Below are 27,000 nucleotides of genomic sequence, written 5' to 3' on the forward strand. Positions count from 1 at the left end.
AATAGCGGGGGTGTCAGTACCTTTACTTAAAGTCGAAGCTTGTGATGTGATCGAAGCACGGGCTTTTAAATCCAACTGTCGATAAATTCTATTAAGACTTAAGACCATAGCAAGTAAGGCACGAAGTCTATGAAGCAGAATCTGATTATGCTGTTTGAACGAAAGAAAGTGTAATATGGATACTTTCGGGAACGTGATAACTGGCCGCTCAATAGAGGGTAACCGCTTAATGGGTGGCCGCTTAAATGGGGTTCGACTGTGTTCCGTTTGCACCGGTTTGGAATATTAAAAGTACTGTGGAAATACTGCAAGGCGCAAGAGATATTCAAACTGTCGGTATTCTTCCCTTGGAATTTTCGAGCAAACATCTCGCGAGAATTTGTCACGGTTATGCAGGGCGGGAGACGAGCCTGACTTCTTGTTTTTGTGTGTGTCGCTCATTCTTTTTCCCGCAATTTTCGCTCCATAATTTAAAGAATCCTTGGAATAAAAGAAACAGACTGCTTGCAGTCTAACAGAGAGCACGAAAGAAATTACCGCAAATAAACTCTCGGAGACTTCAACCTTGAAGACATCTAATCACACCTTACATTTTTCGCCTACTAATAACGAACAAAAACACTGATGAATTCACATTTCGTTTTTTTCAACCTACTCTGTAGTCTCCAAGCAAACAAATTAGTTTAACTGATTCACAGCAGTCCATATTGTCCTCAAATTGCTGTGCGGGTTAAGTAAAGTTCCTAGTTTACAATTACAAAAATAAACTTTGTTCGTTTCATTAAAATATGACTCTATCTCTTGAAATCCCGTTGAAAGCCGTTCTAGAACCAATACCGTCAAGCTCTCGCGAGTAGCCGCCATCTTCTCTCGGAGACATCAAATCCAAACGAACTGCAGGCTCATGAAAAGACGAGCCTGCGTTAGCCGTGCTCAGCAGGTCTGAGAGTCTTTGAGGAGGTTCCCGGATTCTGTTGGACCCAGGACGACTCTTTTCTAATTTAAGTCTCTCGAATTCTCGGTTTAGTAGTTTTCTTTCTTGTAAGAGTTGTCTTTCTCGATTAAGAAGTGTCGTTACCTAAAAGAGGAAAAATACCATGACCAATTAACGGAAACCTAATTAAACTTACTATCACCAAAGTTTTGAAAACAACTGAGGTCTTTCCTCATTTGAACTTGAAAAGCGTCTTTTTAAATTATTTGCATTCATTTTTTATGTTAAGAGCAACTATCCTTTCAGTCGAGATTTCACAAAAAAGCTGGAACGTTTTTGCTTTGAACTAGGTATGTCAGAGCAATTTTCGATTAAGTTTTGAAAATAATCTATTGGTTTTGCTTCTCTACGCTCTGTACTTAGTTTAAAAATCGCGCGCTATTTTCTCAATCAATCAAAAGCAAAATCAGAACCAATCGTGACTCACTCGCACACGTTTCCCCGCTCTTCGAGGCGGACGGCTACATGTATCTACTTCAAGTTTTGATTGGTTCACTGAATTGCCTTTGTCCTTTGTGATTGGCCAGAGGGTTTTGGTTTTACGACACTCAAACGAAAACCGCTCTATCAACAGAAAATGAAACACTTGTCTCCTAACACCCCTGCAGCAGTAAAGTAGTTATGACCAAATAGCGAAATAAAGTAAAAAAACTTCCTCACCTGAGAGCTCGCTGCATCTGCCCTTGTTTCAGCGTCGACGACCATACTCTGAAGTTTCTCTTGGGCCAGTTTTGACGCGGAAACTTTAGAATCCAGCTATTAAAAAAAAAACTTAAAGCTAGAGGACCAGGAGCCCATTACCCTCTCAGGGTAGTGGGCTCCTAAGAGGACCTAGTATTTAAGACTCAACTGAGGTCAATAGAGAATGAAATGCAGCAGTTTGTTTTATTTTACTCATGATAAACTAATTTTAGTGACTAAAAGCTCCAATAACCCCGCCTCCCCACCCTTCAATTTTCTCAATTTTTTAAGGCCTTTTGAGGGGACTTGTTGGAGGTTGGGAATGGGGGGGGGGGGGGGGGGCTTAATTCAAAGTATAAAGCAACCAGCAATAGCGCATAAAACGAACTATTGGAGACTGTTTCAGTATTTAATGTTTATTTCCTTTTAATGACACATCTCCTAAAATTAACAATAAAAGGTGACTGAAAGACCGTCATACATGAAAGGTTATAGTTAACTTGCGCAGTTTTAACGAATGTAGAGAAAATAGCTCTGTTAACAGACTAGAAAGGAGGGGCCTTAAGGTGGGATTCTACCTGACTTTGAATGAAATTTTAAATAAGGGGTAAAAGAAAGAATATTATTTTTGGAACACAATCGATAGTTGACCTCCACGCAAGAGCACTCCAGGTTGTCAGGGGTCTGTTTTGGGGTCCATCTCCTAATTTCTAACTTCAAATTCTAATTTCAAAGCGGCATTAAATTTTCAACATTTCTTGTTTCTCTCAATTTTTACTAATCGTTTGAGAAAAAAACTATCTCCCACACCCCCCCAAAAAAACAAAAATTTACAAAACATCCCAAAGCATAGATATATGGGATGAGCGAAGGGTTTTTGGATTCCTTTATGAAACGTGAACGAGATATTTCAGTTAAACCCATGTTAACCGGTAGGAAAACGGCGTTCAGGTGAATCCCTGCCTTAATAGAGAAGGGGCTTACAAAAGACAGCAGACCATGGGCTTCTTCTATCCAACGGGTTTGAACAGACAAAAAGTAGTTTTTGCATTATTATTTAATTTGATGTTTGTTTCTGTGTCATTACCTGCTCACGTTTCTGTCGTTCTTCGTTCACCAGACTATTGAGGTCATCATTTCTTTTCTTCTGCTTGTTGATTTCTTGTCTAATGAAGATAATCAAATAATTCTTCACACTCGCTTGGCTATTTGACGTTTTCAATTTTAGCTTTTGTAGCTCTTTCTTAAACTTTTATTGTGACCCAAAATTAAAACCTAATTCAAATTCGTGAAAATTATTATAACATACGCTAATAGCTCCACTGTACCCCATTTGAATTTTAGGTTGCTATGGCAATCTTTAACGCCTTTACAAAAATCGCCTTTAAAAACGGTCGCAGGCAGTTTTGCTTCACGTTCAAAAGAATAATACGATTTGACGGACACGAAAAAATCTCACCTTAACTCATTGACTGTTTGCTCGAACTTCTGTGTTACGGCTTTTGATTCCTCTTTCCACCATAACAGATCAAACAAAGCAAATAAAAAATCACTTTACCATTACATTACCTTTTTATAAACAATTTCGCGTAGACACTAGGTTATAAAAACGAAAGACCTGAACCGATTTGCGTAAAGATATATTTTAAGTTCTGTGGCTTTTTGGCGAAATTTCCGTTTAACATTTTGTCTGTTAGATTTGTCTGAAAGTAGGTAAAAATTCTACAAAACATTTGCAGTGAAAAACATGCACTTTTGTAGAAGGGAGATCGAGACCTCGATAAACGTTCATCTTGGGTTAGCATTAACACAAGAACAAATCATTTGCGGCCGGCAAGGAGAAGTAGAAATCAAAAGCATTCGGGTTTGCTATAGTATGTTTCACGCTTTTGAAAACAAGACCATCGCCACAACCAGGCCACCGTCACGTTTACCAGTAATTTATATGCTTTACGTGGCGGAGTCTAACCACAAGACGAGGTGGCCGAGTGGTTAAGGCGTTGGACTGCTAATCCAATGTGCTCTGCACGCGTGGGTTCGAATCCCATCCTCGTCGTACCTGACTTATTTTTCTTTTCTTTCCTTTTTTTGAGCCCCGTTTAGAAGATATAAATAATAACGTCTGTCCTTAACAGTTTTGGGATTTTTTTTTCGATATTCGCGACGGCGTCCGCAATGTATCTCTACTCTTATAAACAACAAATTAAGCCAGTGAGCGGGCAGGAAATTTGAAAATTGTCAAAAAAAAAAAATGAAATAAAAAATTCCATCCCAACTGTACAGACAAAAAAACAGTGGTCAGTTAAATTTTTATAAGCAAGGGTTTTGATATACATAGGCATCAAATCGCAAAGCTCTCCACACAATAAATGCATGTCAAAGCCAGCTTTTCACCGTTGATCGGGGAAAAGCTTTAAATCAAATCCAAAATTTTATTTACAACTGGCCATCAGCGAGCCTGTACGACGTTCTTTATTCTACTAGTCTTTAACCGCGAAGCAATTACCAGGAAAAAGAGTGCAGAATCAATCGAAAAGAATCACGTGGTATTTTGGCCGCGCGATTTTTCCGGCCAATTTTGAAGCCAAATGCTGCAATTTTTATGCGTTATAAAATCGTCAATTTATTTCCTTTCTTTTTTTCAAACGTTCAGGGTTTTCTTATAAGATGTTAAACTTTAAAAATATGCATCCAAAAAATTCGCTTCATACGCACTTTAAACTAATGCAGTTCTCTGTCCCTGTACCAGTTCATCTAGTGTGTGTGTGTGTGTGTGTGTGTGTGTATGGAGGGGGAAGGGGGAGGGGCAGGGGTACAAATGTTCCAAGTTGCAAGGACTCAGATTTTTTGTTTGCACCGGAATCCCTTCGGAACATTATTTCCATTTTGGGCTTTCTTTTCGAATGCTTAGGTTGATATATCATGGAAAGATCCCCTCATGCTTTCTCTTCAGTGCTTTACTTTCATGGTTCACTTACTGCGCCCCGAGTTTCTGTTGTCCGTTCAGCATTTCTCTGAGTTCATTCACTGACTGCCTGTTCATCTCTTCGACGTTGCGTAGCCGCGATTCAAACTCCCTTTCACGTAGCTCATGCTGTTGCTTGAGTGATGCTACCTGCGAATAATAGAGACAACGAACTCTTACAACTTTACATGCGAAGTTCAGTGATATTAGAGAGATTAAGCATGACGTTATACGGGTGACGGCGAACGCGAGCTTGCTTTTCATTTTGTTACCTTTTAATCGAATTCGACAAACACAAATCTACTCATTTCCGCGCATGAACGCAAAACGGCAGACGGCAGAAGTTGAATTTTTGCCGTTCGCGGGAAAAATAAAACATCATGCTTAATTTAAACGCGGTGGCGAATTTCAACTTGATAATTAGTTAAGTGTTTCTCTCGCCCACCGTATATTGTGCAGTTTCTTCATAAAATAATAATTTTTTTCGTTATACTGGTTTCCAAACTTCTAAGCCAATCAGAAAGCGAACAACCACACGAATGAGTCAATGGTCCGTGCCTAATTTGACCTGCCACCCTCATTGGCTTACTAGAAGTTTGATTGGCTAAGCACTGTGAAAACCACAAAAAAAAATGTCGGAAAAGAATCAAGCTTTACTGTTAAAAGAGTCCAAAAAAGTTAACTTAATTTAAGTATTACACAACCTCAACCCTGCATGCTAAAGAACTGAACGGGTACAAGTAACAACAACAATAACAGCAACACTAAAATACATTTTGAGTAAATACCTCTGTAATACACTGATGTTCTGCGGCTTCCTTTGCTTGTGTGGCGGAGAGAAGCTCGCGTTTTTGTTTGTCTATTTCATCTGTAAAAAAGAAGAAAAAACACTTTAGCTTTGTAAATGCTCGCTTTTAATGCCAGAAAATTGTGACGAACTCAAAACCAAAACCAATCTGGAATTACAAAACAAAGCGTCTTTTTATCTGGTTATCTTTGAATAACTTTCACCCTCAATACCCGAAGCCATTTTGAGCGTTGTAGCTTTGCACGACCTACTTTCTCCATTCATTGGCGTTTTCACCGTATCCCTTTCCTTATATTCTCTACAGTATCAGCGTTGAGGAATTTTTTTATCTCCACTGGACCACGTAAGCAATAAATAAATTTAAAAGACCAAAAGGAAGGGTGCAAGAGACATGCGAGGCGCCCGCGCTAAACTTACCTATCAGCTGAAGTCTGTTGTCAGAAATTTCCTCATTTTCTTCTTCGAGTTGTTTTATTCTTCTCCGCAGTTCGCCAATTTCTGAGGCACCCTGAGACTTCTCTTGTTCGTGCCTATTAGCGAAAGTAGCGACAAAAGTTAGTTCGAAGGCAAGCGCGCAACGAGGGTTGGATAAATAGTTTAACGCCTTAAACACTAGACAACAACAACAACAACAACAACAAAAATTTATCTGTACCAGAAAGACGTACGGTCAACTCTCTGTTAACGGACACCTCTATGAGACAGACACCTCTAAGACGGATACTTGGGGAGCAGGGATGGCGCAGTGGTGAGAGCGCTCGCCTCCCACCAATGTGACCCGGGTTCGATTCCGGCCCGGTGCCATATGTGGGTTGAGTTTGTTGTTGGTTCTCGCCTTGCTCCGATGGTTTTTCTCCGGGTTCTCCGGTTTTCCTCCATCCTGAAAAACCAACATTTCCAAATTCTAATTCGACCTGGACAGAGGACCCGCATGAAAACCAGCTAGCGCTGATGTGGCTTCCTCCCTAAATATAGCAATTTTTTTTTTTTTTTTTTTTTTTTTAGTGTTGGTCCCGTCCCTACCGTTCCTGCTGTTTTTCAGTCATTTTACTGTAACTAAATTCCCTATAAGACGGACACCTCTTTCAAACGGACAGTTGGAGCCGGTCCCGACGGTTTCCGTTTTAGAGAGAGTCGACTGTACACTAGATATGACAAGAATCTCAAAATGTTGAGTGCAGTCTAATAATAAATTGAAAAGCCAAGCGAACGCTAGTTGAATTAGGAAATTATAGTACTAAAGCAATCATGAGGATCTTCAAAACAACGCTCGTACAGCTCCACTATTTCTCAACACGTCACAAAACCAGACTTGTGTCCTCGCAAATTTTCTACAAATCGCAAAACATTAGCCATAAAGTTCACACTGTGTATTTACTTGTTTTCTATTTTCTTGAGCGTGGAATTGAGGCTGTCCACTCTCCGTAAAGCCTCGTCCCGGGTTCTCTCGGCATGACCGGTCCGTTTCTGTAATTCCTCAAAAGTCATACCAGTCCGTGCAATCTCAGACGGCCCCTCTTGATACAACTAAAAAACAGTTAAAAAATAGCCATAATTACATACAGGGATTATGCCGAAATCGAAAAAGAAAAGAAAAGGGTTTGAGTCGCGTCCTGACCCTCAATATTTTGGACCTAAATGCTTTGGTAAAAACTAATTCTTTTGTTTCATTCCACTAACTGCGTTCTTATTGAGGTAAATGAAAAGCACTTTAGGGTTCTGTTTACACAAGACCTGATCGTTTAACTTCAAAGGTAATTTTTCACCCTGGAATATCGCCTGAAAATAAGTGACACAGTCCCGACCTCACACCAATAATGACTTATGGCTCGAGAGATAAAGATAAATAGATATCACCATCGGTATCGGTGCTATAACGAGGGATAAAAGCGAAGCTCACCTTTTCAAGTTCCTTTTCCACAGCAGATTTTTCTCTAAGTGATCTCTCTAACTGAGCCTGTTTCTCCGCCCCTTCCTGAGAAAACGAATTTTACAAAGTTCAAGTTAAAGCCGATATCACTGGTGCAAAGGTGAAACAAAACTAACGAACGCCAGAAGTATCACGGTGGTTTGATTAGATTGACGTTTCCGCAAAATCTTTTTACTGTAGCTTTCTATAAATACACAATGTACTGGAAATAACAAAACTGGCCTTCTTTTACCTACAAAGCACTAAAAATTAAAATAAAATAGTGAACAACGAAGCTGTATCTCGCCCACAACAAAGCGCTACTCGATAAATTCGCTGCGTTCAGTTTAGCTCACGATCTTTTCTCAAGTCTCACCTGGTCTTTTCTAAAAATGACGAACAAGCACTAGATCGACACGCAAAGCTTCTACTCACTTGAAGCAGCGCGTGACGACCCACTACACTGCGTGACAACACACTGCAAAGAGTGTCACACAATAATTATGGCGCGTGGATACAAAACCTCGGGGAAAAAACCGTACTCTACTTTCAGAATAAACTTTTTTGTGGAGTATTTTAAATGAAACAAAATCAAACCAAGGTGGAACTACAAAACAATAACTGACCAGACGGCATTTGCCTATATGAAACAGGGACAAAATTCTGTAAACATGAAAGTGAACGAATTTAAATTTTGATCCGTTCGTTACCATTGATACGAAGGTATTAAACAGAATTTCATCTTTCATGTAATATCCCGGCCAAGAAAAATCAGGCACATGTCTAGAGATTTAATTTCTTGATCGTGACATAATGTGGATACGTTTATATACAAACCGGTCTTTTAGTTTTGTTACACGTTTTACTTAGCTTCTATAAGACTAAAACCCGCAATTATGCAAATCACCTGACAACGCTTTGTGTAAAAACAGAGCCGAAAAAAGATCACTGGGACGAAAATTAAATCTGAGATCCAAAGGTAATAAAGATATATGTATATATATTTTCCACGTTCAGCAAAAGCCAGACAAAACGAAAATTACGGGATCACCGAAGCGAGCAGAGTATAATCATGAAATAATAACGAACTCCACTCCTACGACATTCAACAGAACATAAATGAAAACAAAAGCTAAATTACCGGGTAATATTCAAAGATCCACGCTTTATCTCTTGGCCTGGCAGGAGATTTTTCCATATCGTGACGAAATCTCGACTGGAAGCAGTTAGTTCTGAAGAATTTAGCATTTAGCGTCTCTCTCGCGTCTCTCAGCAAATGTCAACAAGGATTTTCAATGCTAGTGGCATATTTGATGTCATCGACAAATTAACTGGTTTTAAAATTAACCCGCATACATTATTTCAGGTAATATATGACGGAATTTTTTTCTTATATTCAATGGCAATAGCAAAAAGAAATTTCAAGGATATCACACAGAAAAAAATTATACAAATAGAAAAAATATTTTTTGTTCACGCTTACGAGCCTGAGACCGCGTTCACATTTTCAACAATTTTCTTTCAAAAATGCGCAACGCATGAGTGATTTCGTTATATTGCTTTACCCGAGACATGTTTAACCAAATCCGTCCTGCTAGGGGGGGGGGGGGGGGGGGGCGAGGATAAAAGGAGCGGGATAAGGTGGGGGGAGTATTCCGTCACTGTTTCTTTGTTCTTTATGTTGTTGGAAATTGCCGGTAGATTCGATCTTTTTCCCTTGTCCAATTTTCAGGCACTTGTCGACTTTCCTAGCAGCTGTTCAGGCCGTGAAACTTGTCAGGTTTTAGAGTTCGAACAGATAGGGACACTGTCACGGGGATTTTTCTGCCTTTCAGTAAAGATACTAAAATTGGCGAAGTACTTTCGCTTTCGCTCGTACACGAAATGCACCTAGAACATCAAGGTGAAAGTTTAAAGCAAACTGTGTTGAAGGAAAAGGGGAGCCGTTATTAGTTTTTAGCTGTTTTGGCTCAAGGGCAGAACGTCAGCGTAACTTTTTCAAGTTGAGATCTAAAGTTCCTGATGGTCACACAATAAAATCACTTGTTTTTAGCAACAAAACTGAACCACTATTTGTAGGTTTCCATGTCTTAAGTCTCTTGAATCTTTGTAGTGAAGCTCGTGAAAGTGTCCCTTTGAGTGCCATAGTTAAAAAGAACAACTCCTTGATCTAACTTTGGGTCTGAAATCCATTTACCAAGAAATTGCTTTACACTCACCATTTCCAGAAAATGCATCTCCTCCATTAATTTCTGAATGTTTTTGTTGCATTGGTTCCGAACAGAATCCACCTAGCAAGAAAACCGCCAAAGTTAGTAACAACAGCATAACCAATTGCAAGAACATCACTGGAGCTATTCGTTAGCCTGCCGAACAGACTCCCTTGTGGGGTATAGACGGGGGAAAATCGGCGAGCGGAGCTGTCCGAGCAAGCTTAGATTTGCCTACCAGCCGAGCTCACACGATCAAAGCGCGAAGCACAAGAGCTCGTTCGCACCGGGGTCTACTGCCAAATCGGAAACAAGAATCTAACGACTTTGAGAAAGTCTAGAGCAAGCTGAGCAAGGTCTGGGTAGTGCTCGGCCTCTAACGCCTCCTCCGCTCACGTCTAAGTGTATTTCGTATTTTGCAATATCAGAGGGGGAAAACATAGACAAAGTGCATTTCCAACAACATATTGTTTTACCTCTTCTCTCGTTCTTTTGCCGGCCTCTCTCAGTACTTTATTGATGACTTCCTGTAGTCTGCTCACTTCTTGAGTTTTCTGTTGCTCGCGGACAAGAGCCTGGAAACAAGACACAAGCTCGGGTCGATATACATTGGTTAGGTTGGAATCGTCATTGTGACACAAACCTACAAAGGCTTAAGCACTTTGCATAAGTCCAGTACCTAAAATACCCTAGAAAAATAATTTCTGTCCTCCCCTTATTGATTTGAGTGGGGTACTTTGACCTGAGGAGATGCAACATTTAACGCTTAATGACTGGTCCCGAAAGAAACAGTTTTATTATTAGATGTCATGTGACCCCGAAGTAGCAAATGAGAGCGTGCGCTGTTGGGAAAAAAATTCCAGCTATATAACAATATTGTTGGTCTCCAGTCTGATGTTCATATTATTTCTATACACACCTGGTCTCTCTCCAGAATCGCATTTTCAACCATCTGAACACTGTCCCTCACATGAGAGATGGCTTCAAACTCACGCTGCTCCTGTTCTGAACTAAACGATGAAAATGTTTTCGTAAATGAACGTAAAGAACAGAAAAACACGAAAATGAAGATGGCGTATTTGTAAATCATTGGCCTTTCCAAGCGAGATTGTAGCACTTGGTGTTTATTAGAATTGCTTGTTTGCACTTGACAGCACTGGTCATTTCGCCCACCTCACCTTATCGGGCAAGGATCCTAGTCAGCCTCCGCCATTTTCTCTGCCATCTAAATTCGGACATTTCGCATGTTGAAAAGAAATCGTCATCCATCCTAGTGCATTTGCTTAACTGTGGTCTTAAACTGCCAAAAATGTTTTTTTTAAAATTGTCGGTGCCTATTTTTGACTAGTTATTCTATTATTCTTTGGTTCTTTGGAGTGGAATTTATCAGTTGAACTTAAACTAAAAGGATCCTAGTCAGCCTCCGCCATTTTCGATACCATACAAATTATGAAAACTGTATGGCGAAGCGAAATCTTTTTTATTACTTTTCGCAGTTTCACATCAATCTCCTTCCTTTACACGCTCCGCGATAAATATGATACCGAAATTCGCGTATGTAAACAAAAACTTTGACAGAAAGGCATGGCTGACTAGGGTCCTTTAAAGTAGACTACGTTACTTGCATTGTACCTTCTTTTTTGTAAAACTTCCAATCTTTCTTCTAATTCCGCTTTCTCCGATCTGAGACGTCCAACTTCTTTGAGTGTTGCAGAAAGCCTGCCAAAAAAGCAAGACAGGTGTAAAACATCTAATCGAAAAAAGACAAGTTCTAACAAGAACAAAACAGTGATAAAAATGAAATACTAGTAAACTTAAAGCAGGAAACCGATGCAAAAAGAAGACATTCGAAAATCAGACGTAAACGGTGGAACCAAAACAGACTTCATGCACAATGTAACAGTCTTCCACGCAAAGGACAATACAAAATAAAAAACGCAATATACGACTTTAAACCAAAAAAAGGTATTTCAGTTCATTAGAAAAAGCGCGAAGGAATTCGCAGACAGGACTAATTATCCAGCGACCCAAGAAGAGAAAAAAAAAACGAACAACGGAAAAAAAAAACTCGGCTCCCAAAAGCAGGAAAAAATCAAATCAAGGTCAAGTTTTCTCTGAGTTTCAATATGTCCAAACAGTAATCGACACATCCTTACGAGCTTGCCGTGGTAAAGAGAGAAACAAAATCCATGACATGGTCAGATGAAAAACAGCAATTTTTTTTTCTCCACTTGCGCCGGCGAGGAGGGTTTATCATGTGGTTACCAAAGAGTACGAGTTTAGCGATTATGACGTAATATGCCGCGCAGCTGATACGAATTGCGCGTGCGTCCAATTACACTGTGTAAATGCTTTGATCAATCCGGATGTTTCGCGTACAAGTTGTTTTCGATTGGCATACATTGCAGTCGATTCACCTACACGATCTGAGATGTTTCGCCTACACTGAAGTTGATTCGCCTAATCTAAGCTGGCTATGTTTCGAAACAGAGGAATACCTAGAGCGTATTCAGATCGGAGTTTGAGTACGAGATTGAGTACGAGTAGAACTTTTCAAACCTGATGCTTTCGATTAACACATTTCACACCAATAACCAATAGCCTTCTTTTCAACTGGATAGCAACAGGGAGGAGCGAGCGCTCTGGGAACGTAACTGGATTAAAATTCGAAAGTCATACTCGTACTCGATCTCGTACTCCGATCTGAAGGTGTCCCAAAAACCGTACGCCAAACCTGGACTCAAGTTCAATGAGGCCTGTCTGTAATTGCTCTACCCGTGTGTCCACAGATTGTTCTCTGCTAACTCCATCGCCCCTCTCTCTGTCCTGCAAGGGAAAACATCCGGCTCGCTCATTGCCAGAAAGAACAAAGTTACCAGCATCTGTTTTTAAAAGAATTTTTTATGTCGACTTATCACTATGCTAAATTTTGTTTCCCTTTGGGGTGGGACTGAGGGGACGTACTTAAATTTGATGAGTACTAAATTTGACCGAGACCAATTTTAGCGAGCACTAAATTTAGCGATTTTTGCCCAAGTCGCTAAAATTAGTACCCGTTAACAATAGTAACCTTAAGGTATTTTCAAGCACTAATTCCTCACCCTGGCTCTAATTTGTCCTTCCATTATCTCCAGCGTTCTTCGAAGTTCTTCGTTCTGCGATTTAGAGCTTTTTAGCTCAGCCTTGCATCTCCTGCCAAACGAAAAGGGAAACAGGTTTGAACTCTTTCAGTTTTAAGATCGAAACATTAATTCTCTTTATTAAATGCTATATATTTTTTTAACAGTTACAAATAGGAATTTGATAAGACATCAACTGCAGTTAATAGCTCGGTATTGTCTGGTTACCCTCAAATTGTAGGAAACCGCAAAATAATAGTTTTCTAACGTCGAAAAACACTAATGGAGTAATAAAATCCCGAAGATAAACTAGTAAGGTTTCGACTTACAAGATTATGAAGACGAACTGCGAATGACAAACTTGAAAATCTTTGCCAATTTTTTGAGATGTGCAAAAACGCGACATTTTCAATTCCTTAAATAGACCATCTTCACTTTAGCGATAATCTGTTTTCCTGCACGTGTTCAAAAATAACGTTTGTGTTTTTCTTCACTTAACCTTTTTCTATTTCGAAACCAAACTGATTTGGTATGCGAAAATAAAACCAGAAAATGACGCAACCTAACGCCAGCAAGCAATTTGCTTATATTTCGTGTAGCTTGAAAGCAGAAATCAACTGAAGCTAAAAATCCGGGTAAAAATAAACACTCTCCTCTTGTTTCTCTCGATTTCTCCTTAGGTAAAAAAACCTACGAAACTGGAGACTGTATTCGAGAAAGAAGGTACCACGGTGAAACCAAGAAGTGTATCAACATAAAACTGACAAGCATCCAGTTGCTACATTGAATTTGCTCGGGTATTGCTGTCTAAATTAAAACTGAATCATACGGCGGAACGTAATTCTGAAGATATCATGGTGTATAAATTATTCTGGCACTAACCTCAGATCGCTGCGGACTTGGTCGATTTCTTGATCTTGTGTCTGAGCTGTTGCGAGAAATTTTTCGTGTTCCTAAAATATTAGAACATACATTGAGACGCTGTTTCGTGACGATACTATTTTGTTGCCTTAATAAAAATAAAATAACCTTTCATATTTAATTAGCGTTAAATTCTAGAATTAAGGCAGTCTTCCCAATATCTCCCGTTGTATTATTTTGAAACAATTTTACGTGGTGTAAATAGTATATTTTTAATTTCGGCAGACTTTGAGATGTTTAGGTTTTACAGTTATAAAAACACGTATTGGCAAAAAATGAATAAATCGCGATCAAATAAGTTTTAAATCCATCTGCTCGCGTTTCATATTTTTGTCGTGTTTGAAAACACATTCAATATTTAACAAATAACGACCTTAAAGTATAAACAACGCCAAATTAACGTATCACATTAGAAACCCATTAATCGGTCAATTCTGAAAGCATACAATACGATCATAAAAAAAACTAAGTAATAGTAGTAATAGGGTAGAGAGATGTTGACGGAAAACTCCTTTTTTGTTTTTTAAGAATTTTAGACCACTAAACAAACAAAATTATGCATTTCGTTGAATGCCAAAAAACGTGAATTTGAATGAAATTTTAAGAGGTTTAAAGAATGGGTAGACGGGTAGATGGAGTCCATCTACTAATTTTAAACTTCAAATTCTAAATTTCTTATTTCTCCAAATTTTTCAAATCCTTTGAGAAAAACTATTTCCTCCAAAACATCCCCAGAAATCATTCAAAAATTTATAAAACGCCGCAAAACATAGATTTATGGGATGAGCAGAGAGTTTTTACATTGCTTGAAATGTGAATAAGATATTGCAGGGTCGTAACCAGGTATATTTTTTCATCGCTGATCCCAAATTTTAGCTCTAAATTTTGATTTCTGATCCCCAAAATGTGGCAACATTTGATCCCTGATTCCATTCTGATCCCATCTGATTGCCCGATCCGGATCCCATGACTTGTGACCCGGGATCTCGGGTCCATGATCCCGATCCCGAGGCTGTGATCCCGATCCCAAAGGCTGTGATTTCTGATCCCATATACCTGGTAACGACCCTGATATTGCCAGAAACCCATGCTAAGCTAGCTAGTTCAGTGTGTTCTAATTAATTAAATACATATAGGATTGTTTTGTTGTTTTTTCAACGGAAAACTACTTTGCTACAACAGGTTTAAATTCTTACCATTTTCAGCTTTCTGTTCACTGACTGAAGTTCCTCAGCAAACTGCCTGGCTTTATGAAGGTCATTCTGTAATTGAATTAAGAGAGATCAAGGCTAATGAACCCCTTTCGGGCCAAGCAAAAAAACGTACAATGTACACTTTGTACCCAGATCACAAGAAACCTTGCAATGATCGCAGTTCTCTACAAATGAAAAGATTTTTTTTAGAAATTATGAAACAAAAATGACAAGGATGGAATTAGATTACTGTGCAGACAAACTTGAAAACGTCAGGAACACACCCCAAGGGGATGGGGGAGGAGGTAAAGAGATAATGTTATATAGCTGGAATTTTTTTTTCAACAGTGCGCACTCCATTGGCTACTTTGAGGTCACATGACATTAGCAATAAAACTGTTTTCCGCCAAAGCGGGGATCATTGCAAATTTTATGACAGAGGGTAACAGTGCACTGTTAGCCGCAAACATTGACAGACGACAGCTGTTCTTCTAAAGTCTTTGTTGTGCTATAAAACAAATCACTTAATAACTGGTTCCTTGGGAAACCAGTTAAGGTTGGTTCCCGCGAGTGTCAATGATTCCCGAGGCAGAGCCGAGTTTTATAATGAGATTGAAGTTAATTTTTCAGTGAGTGATAGACTTGATTATCACAAATAAATACATCAGCGGAAATTCCACGCCACACCTAGGCAGTAAAAAAGACGGCGATTCCCATACCTCTATTCATTTCCCAAGTGATCAGCGAGCGAACAGCATTATTAGTGTGTTAGCGAATCAATTTTTTTCGTTATGTATAAAATGTATTTCTCTCCCCGCTAACGGGGGAATTGCGTCTGGTCTATAGGCAATAAAGACCCAGTTACCCCCAATGAGTTGGTGTGTATTTAAGAAAGAGTTCATAAAGTTTGATCAATTTATAAAACATCAGAGTATAAAATGCTCTGATAGTAAATCTTTTACAACACAAATTAATCTTGCATTTTACCTGCAAGCTTGCCATGCCTCTAGATCGGGCTTTAAGGTCTCCATCTTTTTCCTACAATGGATAAAAACAATAGAATTATTCTTCCTGTCGTTGTTGTAGTTACAGAAAGTAAAGAGCATGATCCCACACAACTATTAAATACCCTTTCAATTTCCTGAAGCTTTTCCAGTTCACTGCAAGCATTTTGCCATAGCTCCACATAGCTGTCTCTTTCCTTGAATTAAAACAAAAAATAATAATTAAATTTATACTGTTTTATTGGACTTTTTTCATACATTTATTGGACTTTTTTCATATAAGTAAAACAAAGCACAACTGAAGACAAAAACTAGCTATTCAAAGTCTGGAGCAGTGCAATCGTGTCACAAGATATTGCACAGTCCTTTCACCCCTTTTGCCTTTTTTTGCAGACTAAGACAAAAGATAGACCGTTGAAGATGACTGTTTCATATGATCTGTACATCATCACTAAACATCACTGAGGGGCAGTTCCTCACAGAATCACCCCCCCCCCCCGAACCCATGATTTGTCAGGATCTCCCAAAACCAGTTATACAACCTGTACCTGTGAGAGCAGCTGAAGCTGGTGTTGCATGTTTCCCATCACTTCCTTGTCAACACCACTCCCTTCACCTTGCCGCACTATTTCCATCTGTGCCTCGATGCTTCTTCGTAATTCCTCGTGCAGCCTGCATTTGAAAAATTACATCACACAAAATATGAAATCAATGTATAATATATCATTGTGGACAAACAGAGACAACTTAAAGAATATTTACTATAGAAGATTTCTGCTTTAAATTTACTGAATGGTGGTGCTATACACTGTATAATATTCTTTTACATTGTCATAAGTACCTGGTATTTTCCTGAACAACATGGTCTGTCTTTTGCTTCAAGGATGATAACTCTTCCTAATATCCAAACAAAAAAACCAAAGGGTTGTAAGTGGTTGAAAGTTTTGAAAGTGTTAATGCACTGTCAGAAAACCAAAACTGTAAACCTTTCAAATCTTGTGATTGTGTAGTTCCAGGAAAAACGTGTAGTACATAGCCACCCCCAAGAAAGGTCACTGGGAACTTTGAGGGGGGATCAAAAGCCAAAGTTTTCAAAAAGAAATAGTATGAAAGTTAACTAGAATTTCCAGCCGGGTGGGTGGGGTCAAACTAAGAAACCTTCTCACGAAGGGGTAGAGATATCTTCTGAAAAAAAGTTTAATTTTGTCTCTAATTTGTATAAACATTTCTTGTAGTTGTCTTGGTGCAACATTATTGCAATATTCATTGCAAACTAAGCAGTGGCAAGAGGGGAATAAATCATTCACAGGATTTCATTAACATAAATGTACAGTACCTTTAAGAATAAAACCTGCTCCTGAGAAGTTTTTATGTTGTTGTCGTACTCAGCCAGAAGAGGAGAAAGAATGCTGTAAAAGATAATAAACTGCATTGCACTTTTAAGAATGTTTGTTTGGTGAAAGAGATGTATTTTCAGAACAGTGTTGTTAAGACACCAGGTAATACGGTGGTAAATGCTTGAAATTTGAGGGGAGAGGGGTTCAAATGCCATTAGTTACTTAAGGAAAGTATGTAGCTAAACTGACATTTTCGAGGGGGTAGGGGAAGGAGTGCAAACCAAAAAACCTTTTGTGGAGGGGTATGGATATTTTCTGGAACAACACACAGGGCTCGACAAAAACTTGAATTCCAACTTGCCCTTCTGGCAAGTAAGTCTCAAAACTTGCTTGCCCAAGACAATTTCCCACTTGTTCAGCGCAGTTATGTCATTTAGTTGACAAAGGGTTTTGCCCGGGCGCTTGCCCTTCGGGATAGTGACCATGAAAAGTTACTTCCCAGCCTCGAAAACTACTTGTCCCGGACAACCGGACAGGACGTTTGTCGAGCCCTGACACAGAAACGGCTGGAATTGAGAAAATTATTTTTATTAACCAGTCCAACAAAAACACCGGCACAATGCAATCCTGGTTGAAAAGGTTAACCTGGCCTACTTATAACAAACTTTTATCAGAATGGGACTCATACTGGGTAAGAGATGCATAAATAATTTGCTGTAACCAAAGGAATCCATTACACCACATGAGGATTAACAGATCTGGTAAACATGAACAAATTGAGTATGATACAGCTAATCACATACAATACAATCACAACTGACAACCAATTTACCTGGCATTTGTGATCCATGGTGGAAGTGGCTCTGTACCCTAATGAAAATCAAATGTGAAGTATGCTAATTAGCACGGTAACCATAATTTTAGTGTAACAACAATAGTCATTTAATTTTGAAAATGCATACCTAGAATTCCAGTAATTAGCCCCCCTCCCCTCCCCCCCCCAAAAAATAAGCCTTCCCCAAATGTCAGATAATATCATTGTCATTGTTGTTTTCAATAAGCCCCCCACCCCCCACCCTCCTTAAAAGTAAGCCCACCAAAAAAGCCTTTCCAACAACTGAATATACACTGTAAGCCTGCATTGCTTATTATTGGAACTTGACAATATTGGATCAATATTATTGCAAGTTTTAACTTCATTATCATTCATGAATAACTCTACACACACTGGCATCCTGGCAAAGGATTTTGAATTTTTACTCAGTTAATGACCATCATCATAATATCACACAGTCTCTTTCACTTATGTACAGCTCCTGTATGGAGAATTCTGGAAGGGAAACAATCTGTAGGAGGCCAATTCAAAGACTGCCTGAAGGTAGGGACGGCGGAGCCGGGGGGGGGGGCTGGGGGGCTTTAGCCCCCCCAGAATTTCCGAAAAAATAAAGACTTATTAAGAGAAGGGTCTTTTAAGCCCCCCCACTTCAAGTCTCAAGTCAGCCCCCCCACTTGGAAAATTGCTCCGCCGTCCCTGAAAGGCACTCAGCATCAGCGTCTGCTACTGGCAGTCCCTAGCTGAGGACCACCCCACCTGGCACAGCAAGATTGTGACAGGATCAGAGCAGCAGAGAAAGGATGTGTGCTGTGCATAAGGCTAGAGATGCAAGCACCTTAACTGCTACGTCTGTCCACGTTTGTCCAACATGTGACATAGCATTCCAGACCCAAGTAGACCTCATAAGCCACCTTCAGACTTACTGCACCCAACAACAACTGAAAGCATGGTTATCTTTGTTGCTTGACAAACACCATACACAGTCAACTCTCGGGTACAGGGACAGACGTTCTGTTTTACAGACACCAAATAGAGGTCCCGAGTGTGTACGTTATAGATGTAGTTGACTGTAATATCACACAGAGTGCTTTGAATAAGCCCAAAGTATGAATTATGTTTTATCATTGATTCAATTTTACCTTTATCTCTGGTTCTTTTACTGGCAGGTACTTCTTTTGATACTCCTCTAGTACAGCATTTAGCCTTCTCACTACAAAATCAAATAAAGATATTATTATTTTATTACTTTATTTTTTGTTTTAAGTTACTCGATATGTGTCTTGTCCAAAATATTGACTATGACTATTGGGACGTACCTAGAGACTAAAATCTACTTTGTAAAACGGATTGATCAGTTGACATCGCTACGCCTTGTAAATCCTAACATTAGCATTGTACTAAATATCAAAGAATAATCACTTAGCTCCGTGAACGTTTCAAAATATACCTCATTCTTTGAGGGAGATGAAGTGTCAGATAAACAAATTAACAGGTGTCCACAAATAAATCAATAAACTGTACTGTCGATGTATATTAATGCTGTCTTCTTAAATTCTTCATTCTAAAAAATAGACAAACAATTAAGTGTAAGTGTACCTTGATCTTGTAGAAATTTGATGTAATCTTCATCGCGCAAACTAGAACTCATAATTTTGCAAAGGTCCACACTGAAAGGTCAAGGTCGATTGACTAAAGTATCTGGCTGAAATTATTCTGTTAGAAACCTCTGAAAGCTGCTAGTGTCCAAAAGATGTTCATTTTCGATCAAGCCAGCTTCAAAAAATTGAATTACTGCAATGCGATTCGAAATAAACGACAAAACTTGCTGTAAACATTGAAATCCCTTCGGAGTCACGAAGGACGCCATTTTGTTGGCAGCCTAATCTTCAATTAGCCAATCAAAACCTATAACATAAACAAGTGCCGATTGGTCAGTAAAAATCACGTGGTAAAATTGTGACTTTTGATTGGTTTCTTCCGAAAAAAACTAAACAGTTCGAATTTAGGCGGCAAAGGTTTCCGAAAAAAAAAAAATGATAAAAATGGTTCTAAACGGGAGAAGGTTATCTCATTCTTTCTGTGATCTTGTAAGGGAGAATCGATGTTTTTACACTCGAAGAAGTTGTAGCAAAATAAATGAAAAATCTTCGGGACTTTCGAAAAACGCGCGCCAGGCCTCAAAAATCGTATTTTTTTAAAAAAAACATTCTTGAATTGTAAAAGGACAAAAAAATATGGGATAATGAACGTTACTTTGTTTTACAACACATCGTTTTCCAATTCCTGATTGATTTCCTTTGGCACTGCAATTCAAAGAAATTTCATCCAAAATCTCGCGGGAAATAAAATCGCATTGTAAAGTGAACGCGAAATCGAGGCAAGCGATAGATCGATTCTTCTGATTGGTTAATTTTTAAAACCCTACTTCTCAACGAACAACGAATCCATTTCAATCGATATTTCCAATATCAAAAGAAATTTGAAAGGCTGCACGTTTTACAAATTCTTTTTGACCCACAAAGAGGCTATATCTGTTCTAAAACATGTTCCTGAAATCCAAACGATTTCAAGAAGCAGGTAAGAGTTATAAATAAGTAAGCTGCAGAATATGTACAGTTCGCTATTAATTTCTCGTTGTGTAGGATGCCAACTTTGCATGTCAGCAATGGACCTCGTTGGCCGCCTAGAACTGAATTCCTGAATTGCAAACTCTTACAAAAGACTTGTACAAAGCTATCTTATTTTCAAAGATTGCATGAAAAGTTCGGTGGCAAATGAGCACGCTACATATAACATTAAAAGTCGGTCATTGGCGGCCATCATGCCACAGCTGTCACAGCTAGAAGACTCAGTTTTTTAAAACCGTCAAGTAAATCAAACATATGAATTAAGCTTAGTACGGAATAAAACTGTCACGATTTCAATTAATTTAGAACAGTGTACTAAGCACGAAGAAATGGTTTATAGCGACTGATAGATTGTTCGTGCATGCCTCTGACATCAAGCTGCAGATCAGAATTCAATTGTGAACACGACATGGAAATTATTTTCACCCTTGCCTGTGCTGTAATGATGTTCTTAAGATCATGTCCGTAATGACTACGTTACCTGTAAAAAGGATTCGTAAAAATCCAATAAAACATGAAAAATATTTTTTCTTGTAGCACCCCAGGCACCCCCTGTTGGTTTGTATGATGTCAAGAATCGTAAACAGGGTTCTGCTCCCGGGTTTGGCAAGGGAAAACGATTCGCTGAATCGAAAGGTTAGTACATAGAGGATAATACATGGTTGCGCGGAGATATGAAATTTATCTTTTCATGTACAGTGTATCATCCTCTATATCTGTTACAGACACCATACAGTCTTTCATTTCAAGAGACACTGCAATCAATTCTTGCTGGAAATGGTACCCAGTTTTCACGTGGTTATGGCCATTTTTGGCAAGATTTCCACACAGGACCCTACATTAATTATGCATACAATTTTCTGACTGATTCGTTCTTTTCATGATTGCTGTTTATGTATAGTGATAGTATGAAATAGTTGCATACATAATTAATGTAGGGGGCTGTGCGGAAATCTTTCCCCATTTTTTTCTTGTGCATTTTCATTTGCTTCTTGTGCTCTGATCCAGGATTGGAGAACCAAATAAATTAATAATAATGTTACTAATATAAATATATATAAAAAAATCTGACATATAACCTAAGTATGGCCAAACCTCTTCTTACAAACACCCTCTTTAATGCAGACAGACAACTTGGTCTGAAAGAGACTATAATCTCTACCTCTGCAATAATTAATACAGACATTTTTCCCTGACCCTTAGTGTCTGTACAAAAGAGGTTTGACTGCATTGTAATTTTTCTTATTTAGACTCTGGTCCTGGCCCTGCAAGCAGTAATGCCAGTTTACTTGGTAGGTAGGCAATTTACTAGAGATTTAGTCTGTACTTAGGCCACATTGGTAAACATGCTATTTTCAATATGTTGATATACTGTCAATGCTAGTATCAATTTATTTGCAGATATGAGTTCTTGTAGCACGTCAAGTCGGAATGACAGCAAATGCAGTGTGTCGGTAAGTGCATGAGAACTCATTGATTTCACTTCTAAAGTAGCTTAATATCCATTTTTCTTTAGCTTGCATATAAAATGCAGTTGCTTGGTGAATAGAGAAAAACAATTGAAAGCTTTCTTTTTTATCTCAATTATAGCAATTTACCACCCCTCTTCCATTCCGTAAGACAAGACACATTTCATCATCTACTCCAGATGTCAATCGAAATAATAATAAGAATAACTCCGACCTAGAAAATGAGGTAAGTTAGTAAGTTTCGACTTAAATTTTCAGAGATAAACAATGCTTACTCAGTTGTAATGTATGTACACATAATTCATGACATATACCGGTAACTTAAACTATGACATACATTTCCGTGAGACTTGATCAGTATTGGCTTATGACCACACCAAGTATTATGGGCATACCATACTAAAACTTGAAACGATATAAAACAACTGTTAACACCACTGAAACGAAACGGTTAGCTTCTACTTCAGTTTGCTTGCGGTCTCTGAGCTCTGGTGGGTGTTGGGTGTTATTGACAGTCCTGGTTTTTTTTTACATACCGTATATTTAATATTATTATCATCATCAAGCATAGAGGTTACCGTTAGGTAATGATTGACATAATAGTGTTAGTCAATGCACCTCATTTAACTTTAATTTGTTTACGTCTAACTTCTTAGGTTTCAAGGCTTTTGTCAGAAAGGGCAGAACTAGAGAACAGACTCTGCATGGCACAACAGGAAATTAGTGACATGGAAAACAACTTTCAGGTACATATTTTTTTAATTACTAGTATTTTAAATGGATTTGGCTTTTGCTATTCACAGGGCTGCAAATAACAGTCAGGCATGGAACACTGGCCTACCACAATTTGCCATTGTCTCATGAAATTCCAACTGTGGTCAGACAGAATGTCCGGACAACTTTTTTTTTTTTTGGCTTTCCAGTGCAAACACCAATGTTTTGCATTGACAATGCATTAGATTTTCTGTTTTTATTTCTCTTGACTTACTTTCTTAACTTATATCAATCTCCTCTGGAAGAATAGGGCCATAAAACATATTTCTTATTCTCTTATCTGAAATTAATTCCTTTTTGATTGTACTGTACCGTATTTTCTCAATTAAACGCCCCCAACGTTTATTTCAAACTTGGCTTGGTGGACCTGGCGTTTATTTGAGACCGGCGTTTAATCGGGGCCCAGCGTTTATTAATGGACTGCAATTTTCTGTCAATTTTTCAGATTGATTTATTGTTACTGATCTCTGAGACCAAGGGGCAGTTTGTCAAGGCGGGACGATTTTTCTCTTCGTTCTGCCCCGAAAAAACTGCCCCTAGGTATCCAAAGTTGATAATTACCCAAAGTTACATTATTGTGGATTGAACACGTTAATGTTGCAATCAAAATTTGTGACAAACAGAATATGACGGTATATGAACAAATATAAAGGAGCATGCAAGTAAAGGTTGTGGGTAGAAAGTTTTAAGCTCATAAACGGCAATATCGCCAACATCCTCCTCGTTTTTAAACGACCTCTCCAACTTGTAAACAAACATTAGAGGGATCCTCGAGATTTCAGTGACTGTGAGCACTAACACAAGAAAGGAAATGCCTTAGCCATGAAGACAGGAATGCGAACACTGCTAGGTTTTATTTCGTTGTACAGCGTCCATCTTAGCTATGTTACGCCGGACTTTTCCTTTAACTTTTATTGACATTACCAAAGCAGCATACCATACTAGTATGACATAGCTGAGTGCCATTCAAGAGAATATATTTACTTGTTAGCTTGACCTCAAATAGACGCTGGGACCTCAAACAAATGCCCCCGGCGTTTATTTAAAATTTAGAAATTTTGACCCGGCGTTTACATGAGGCCGGCGTTTAATCGGGGTCCGGCATTTAATCAAGAAAATACGGTAATTTAAAAGTTATGCTCATTACTTAATACGAGTGTTGTTGCATTGTGTTTGTTAACCTATTATTTATTTTTCTTTGTCAACACAGTCCTTGTTGCAAGAAAAAATGAGCCATGAATCATCCATCGCTGATCTTAAAAATGAAGTCCAACAATTGAGACAAGACAGTGACCAATTACTAGAAAAACTACAAGTAAGTGAGCTTTTTTAATCCAATTAAAAAACTCATTAATAATTCTTAAAGAAAATACAAAAGAAATTAATGTTTAATGAAAAATTGTCTTTATATCTGATAGAGACATGGCTAAACTTTACGTCCAATTTTCTAGGCCAAAATAGCCCCAAATCTAAATATTAGTGCAAGAATGAGTTGATCTACATCAGAAGATTTTTAAGCCGTTCAATAAATTCGCAGTTCGTATTTTATCAAGTCTAAAACAATGCTGCTCATTTATTAAAATTAAACGGTACTTGTAACAGTTATGTACAATGGTGCAACTGTGTTAAATTACATTTTACATCATCATTGATTCCTTCTCTTTGCACAGAGAATGGGGCCATTGATCTTTCTCCTCCAAGAACCCCTGTCTCCGGCTGCAACCTCTGCCTCCCTCCGTGTCTTAAATCTGGGATGTTCCCTCTCCTTTAGACTTTCTAAAAGTCGTTCGCTTCTCGTTTCTGTAAGCAAGCAGGGCTCGAGACTAACATTTTTGCTTACTAGCCTAGTGGCTAGTGACAGCTTTGATTTCACTAGCCAAAACCAATTTTCTACTAGCCAGAACTTTCAAGCATGGCTTTCATTTTTTCCTTTTTTGTTACCAAGCCACCTGAGACAAATGCCAATGACAAATTGGTCAAAATTGGCTTTTTTGCTCCTACCCACCGCAGAATAATCTCGGGTATCCATCAATACCGCATCTTGTCTGTGTACATGAAAGCTTTTTTGAAAGCATTTACGTACACGACCTCTCATCCTCGTTGTTAATGCAACCTTACCCAATCACTGTTAATGTTACAACCTACGTTATGCCTGATTTCCCAGGCGGGCTAATAATGTAATGTAATGTAATGTTTAATAGACACTCATTGCAGTATTAATAACTGAATTACAGAGTAAAAAAAAGCTAAGGTATAAATATAAACTATAAATATAAAAATTACAATATATATACAATAAAAGGTTCTATTAAAAGGTTCTATATAGCAGAAATAGTTTAGTTTTCTTTCACTTGACTCTTTCATCACTGAAAAGTCCTAAAAAAGTTATCTATTGTTCGATTTTCGGTAACTTTAGCTTGTCCATATTCTTTGATATACGTCAACAGTGTACTTGTTAGTTCTGTTCTCTCAGAGTCGATTTTAATTTGCGGTTTCTTTTCACAAAACTGCCTTAAATTTCGACTAGCCATTTTGGCTAGTGAAAGCCCAAAATCTACAAGCCAAAACTGCATTCCTACTAGCCTTTGGCTAGTTGGCTACCGTTAGTCTCGAGCCCTGGCAAGTCTACCTCTCCTTATTTATGGTTCTTTTCCATGTCTCCTCGGCCGACGTCCTCTGCATTTGCCTTCAGGGGCGCATATTAGCGCAGCTCAAACTTATTTTAGGTTAAATAATATATCCACCTTAAATCTTATTTGTAACAGGTAAATTCAACAACCAATAGTAAACTAGAGGAGGAACTTACAACAATCAAGTTACTACTGCAAGATAAGGAAGGGGTGAGTGGTATTTGACACACTAGAAAAGCTTTAATATTCATAACCTCAAAAACACCATTTTAGTCATTCTGGTAGAAGTTTTACACTTTGACAAGTTTTACTTCTAATCAATTTATTGATGTATAATGATTTCATCTTAAACAACAGGTCATCTCTGGTCTTAAATTTGAACTGAGTTGTGCTGTTGAAACTTCAAGAGCTGATATTGAGCTGGAACAGGAAAGAAACAAGGCTCTCAATGAAAAAATTACGTACTTAGGTTTGTAAATAGTTATTTCTAGACTTTCACTCTTTCATTGATCGTCTCTAGCACCCATCCAAGTTAAGACCATATTAATCGTCATGGCAACCAAAATTTTGAAGCTGCCTGGTGACCAAATTGGAACTGAAGTCTGACGAATAAATTTGACAAGAAGGATTGAAAGCATTAGCTTAATTAAGCAACTAAACTTTTTCACTGGTGACCAAAGGGTTGTCTAGTGGTATGTTAACTATACCTTGGCATTGATATTTGGCTACAAAGTCATAATCTGTTTTCTCATTAAGAGTACATCTTTGTGACCTGGAAGTACATGAAAAAATCCATTTTCAAGGTTGTCGTTTCGATCATGTTGCTATTTTATTATGCAAATTAATTGAAGGTTGTTTGTTTGGTTTGTTTACAGAACAAACAGTTTCAGATGTGACAAGTAACAGAGATGAAGAAGAAGAAGCAAACCAAAGACTTCTTGGTGATTAAAGTGTTCTGTACACTAGTTTTGGCACGTCTTCTCATTACATCTTTCTCACAATTGACTATTTTGTAATTTTAGAGTTGGTAGCAGAATTGAGAAGAGAGAACATTGAGCTAAGAAAGAAACTAGAGCAAACAGAAGAGACTTTACAGGTATGATTGTACATAATGTTATCAGTATCTGGTAATTTATGTACAGTATGAGTTCTAAGGCTTTTGGGTGTGTACTGATTAACCCTTTTCACAGAAATCCTCCAATTTTAAATTACAAACTACTACTTAACAATTAGACTACGAGCCCGAGTTTTCTATGAGCAAATAGTCAACGAGGCGCAGCCGAGTTGACTATTGCTCATAGAAAACGAGGGCGAGTAGTCTAATTGTTTTAGTAGAAACTCTAAAGGATTGCAGTCCAAAACCTACAATATTATGCACTTTGAAGACAGAAATAAAGAAAATCTACCGCTTAAAGAGCTACGCTACTATTATTGAAGATGTTATTAAATTTGCATTACAGGTTATTCGTAACAAAATGGAGACCACTATAAATGAGAGCCAGAACAAGATAGATGCTCTTGAAG

At 38.3% G+C, this 27,000-nt stretch overlaps 2 protein-coding genes and 1 non-coding gene across 3 annotated transcripts; 2 read left to right on the forward strand and 1 right to left on the reverse strand.

Moving 5' to 3' along the window:
- Window positions 1-283: 283 nt before the first annotated feature.
- On the reverse strand, window positions 284-19,849 carry LOC144654317 (sodium channel and clathrin linker 1-like). Its single transcript, XM_078514422.1, has 25 exons — window positions 19,573-19,849; window positions 19,116-19,186; window positions 17,974-18,011; window positions 17,141-17,213; window positions 16,646-16,701; window positions 16,353-16,476; window positions 15,930-16,001; window positions 15,788-15,838; window positions 14,804-14,869; window positions 13,569-13,639; window positions 12,669-12,759; window positions 12,302-12,393; window positions 11,200-11,286; window positions 10,487-10,577; window positions 10,044-10,142; window positions 9,577-9,648; window positions 7,349-7,423; window positions 6,827-6,975; window positions 5,866-5,978; window positions 5,429-5,508; window positions 4,652-4,790; window positions 3,135-3,192; window positions 2,763-2,841; window positions 1,655-1,750; window positions 284-1,078 (listed from the first exon to the last, which is right to left on the reverse strand). Exons 1-25 carry the CDS (start codon window positions 19,622-19,624, stop codon window positions 782-784), a joined length of 2,292 nt encoding a protein of 763 aa, XP_078370548.1. The 5' UTR covers window positions 19,625-19,849; the 3' UTR covers window positions 284-781.
- On the forward strand, window positions 3,650-3,731 carry Trnas-gcu (transfer RNA serine (anticodon GCU)). The gene has a single exon. It is a non-coding gene; the product is annotated as a tRNA-Ser (tRNA).
- A 567-nt stretch (window positions 19,850-20,416) lies between the features above and the next one.
- Window positions 20,417-26,999, forward strand: LOC144655122 (uncharacterized; the record flags this gene model as incomplete). The annotated part of the gene is made up of 12 exons (XM_078515339.1): window positions 20,417-20,553; window positions 21,141-21,239; window positions 21,854-21,895; window positions 22,005-22,057; window positions 22,194-22,298; window positions 22,729-22,818; window positions 24,057-24,161; window positions 25,612-25,686; window positions 25,834-25,945; window positions 26,352-26,417; window positions 26,499-26,572; window positions 26,937-26,999. Coding segments are annotated over exons 1-12 (918 nt in total), but the record flags the coding sequence as incomplete, so codon positions are not given.
- Window position 27,000: the final 1 nt, after the last annotated feature.

Source organism: Oculina patagonica, chromosome 5 (genome assembly GCF_052425735.1).
Source record: "Oculina patagonica isolate OP01 chromosome 5, crgOcupat, whole genome shotgun sequence".
Lineage (NCBI taxonomy): Eukaryota > Metazoa > Cnidaria > Anthozoa > Scleractinia > Oculinidae > Oculina > Oculina patagonica.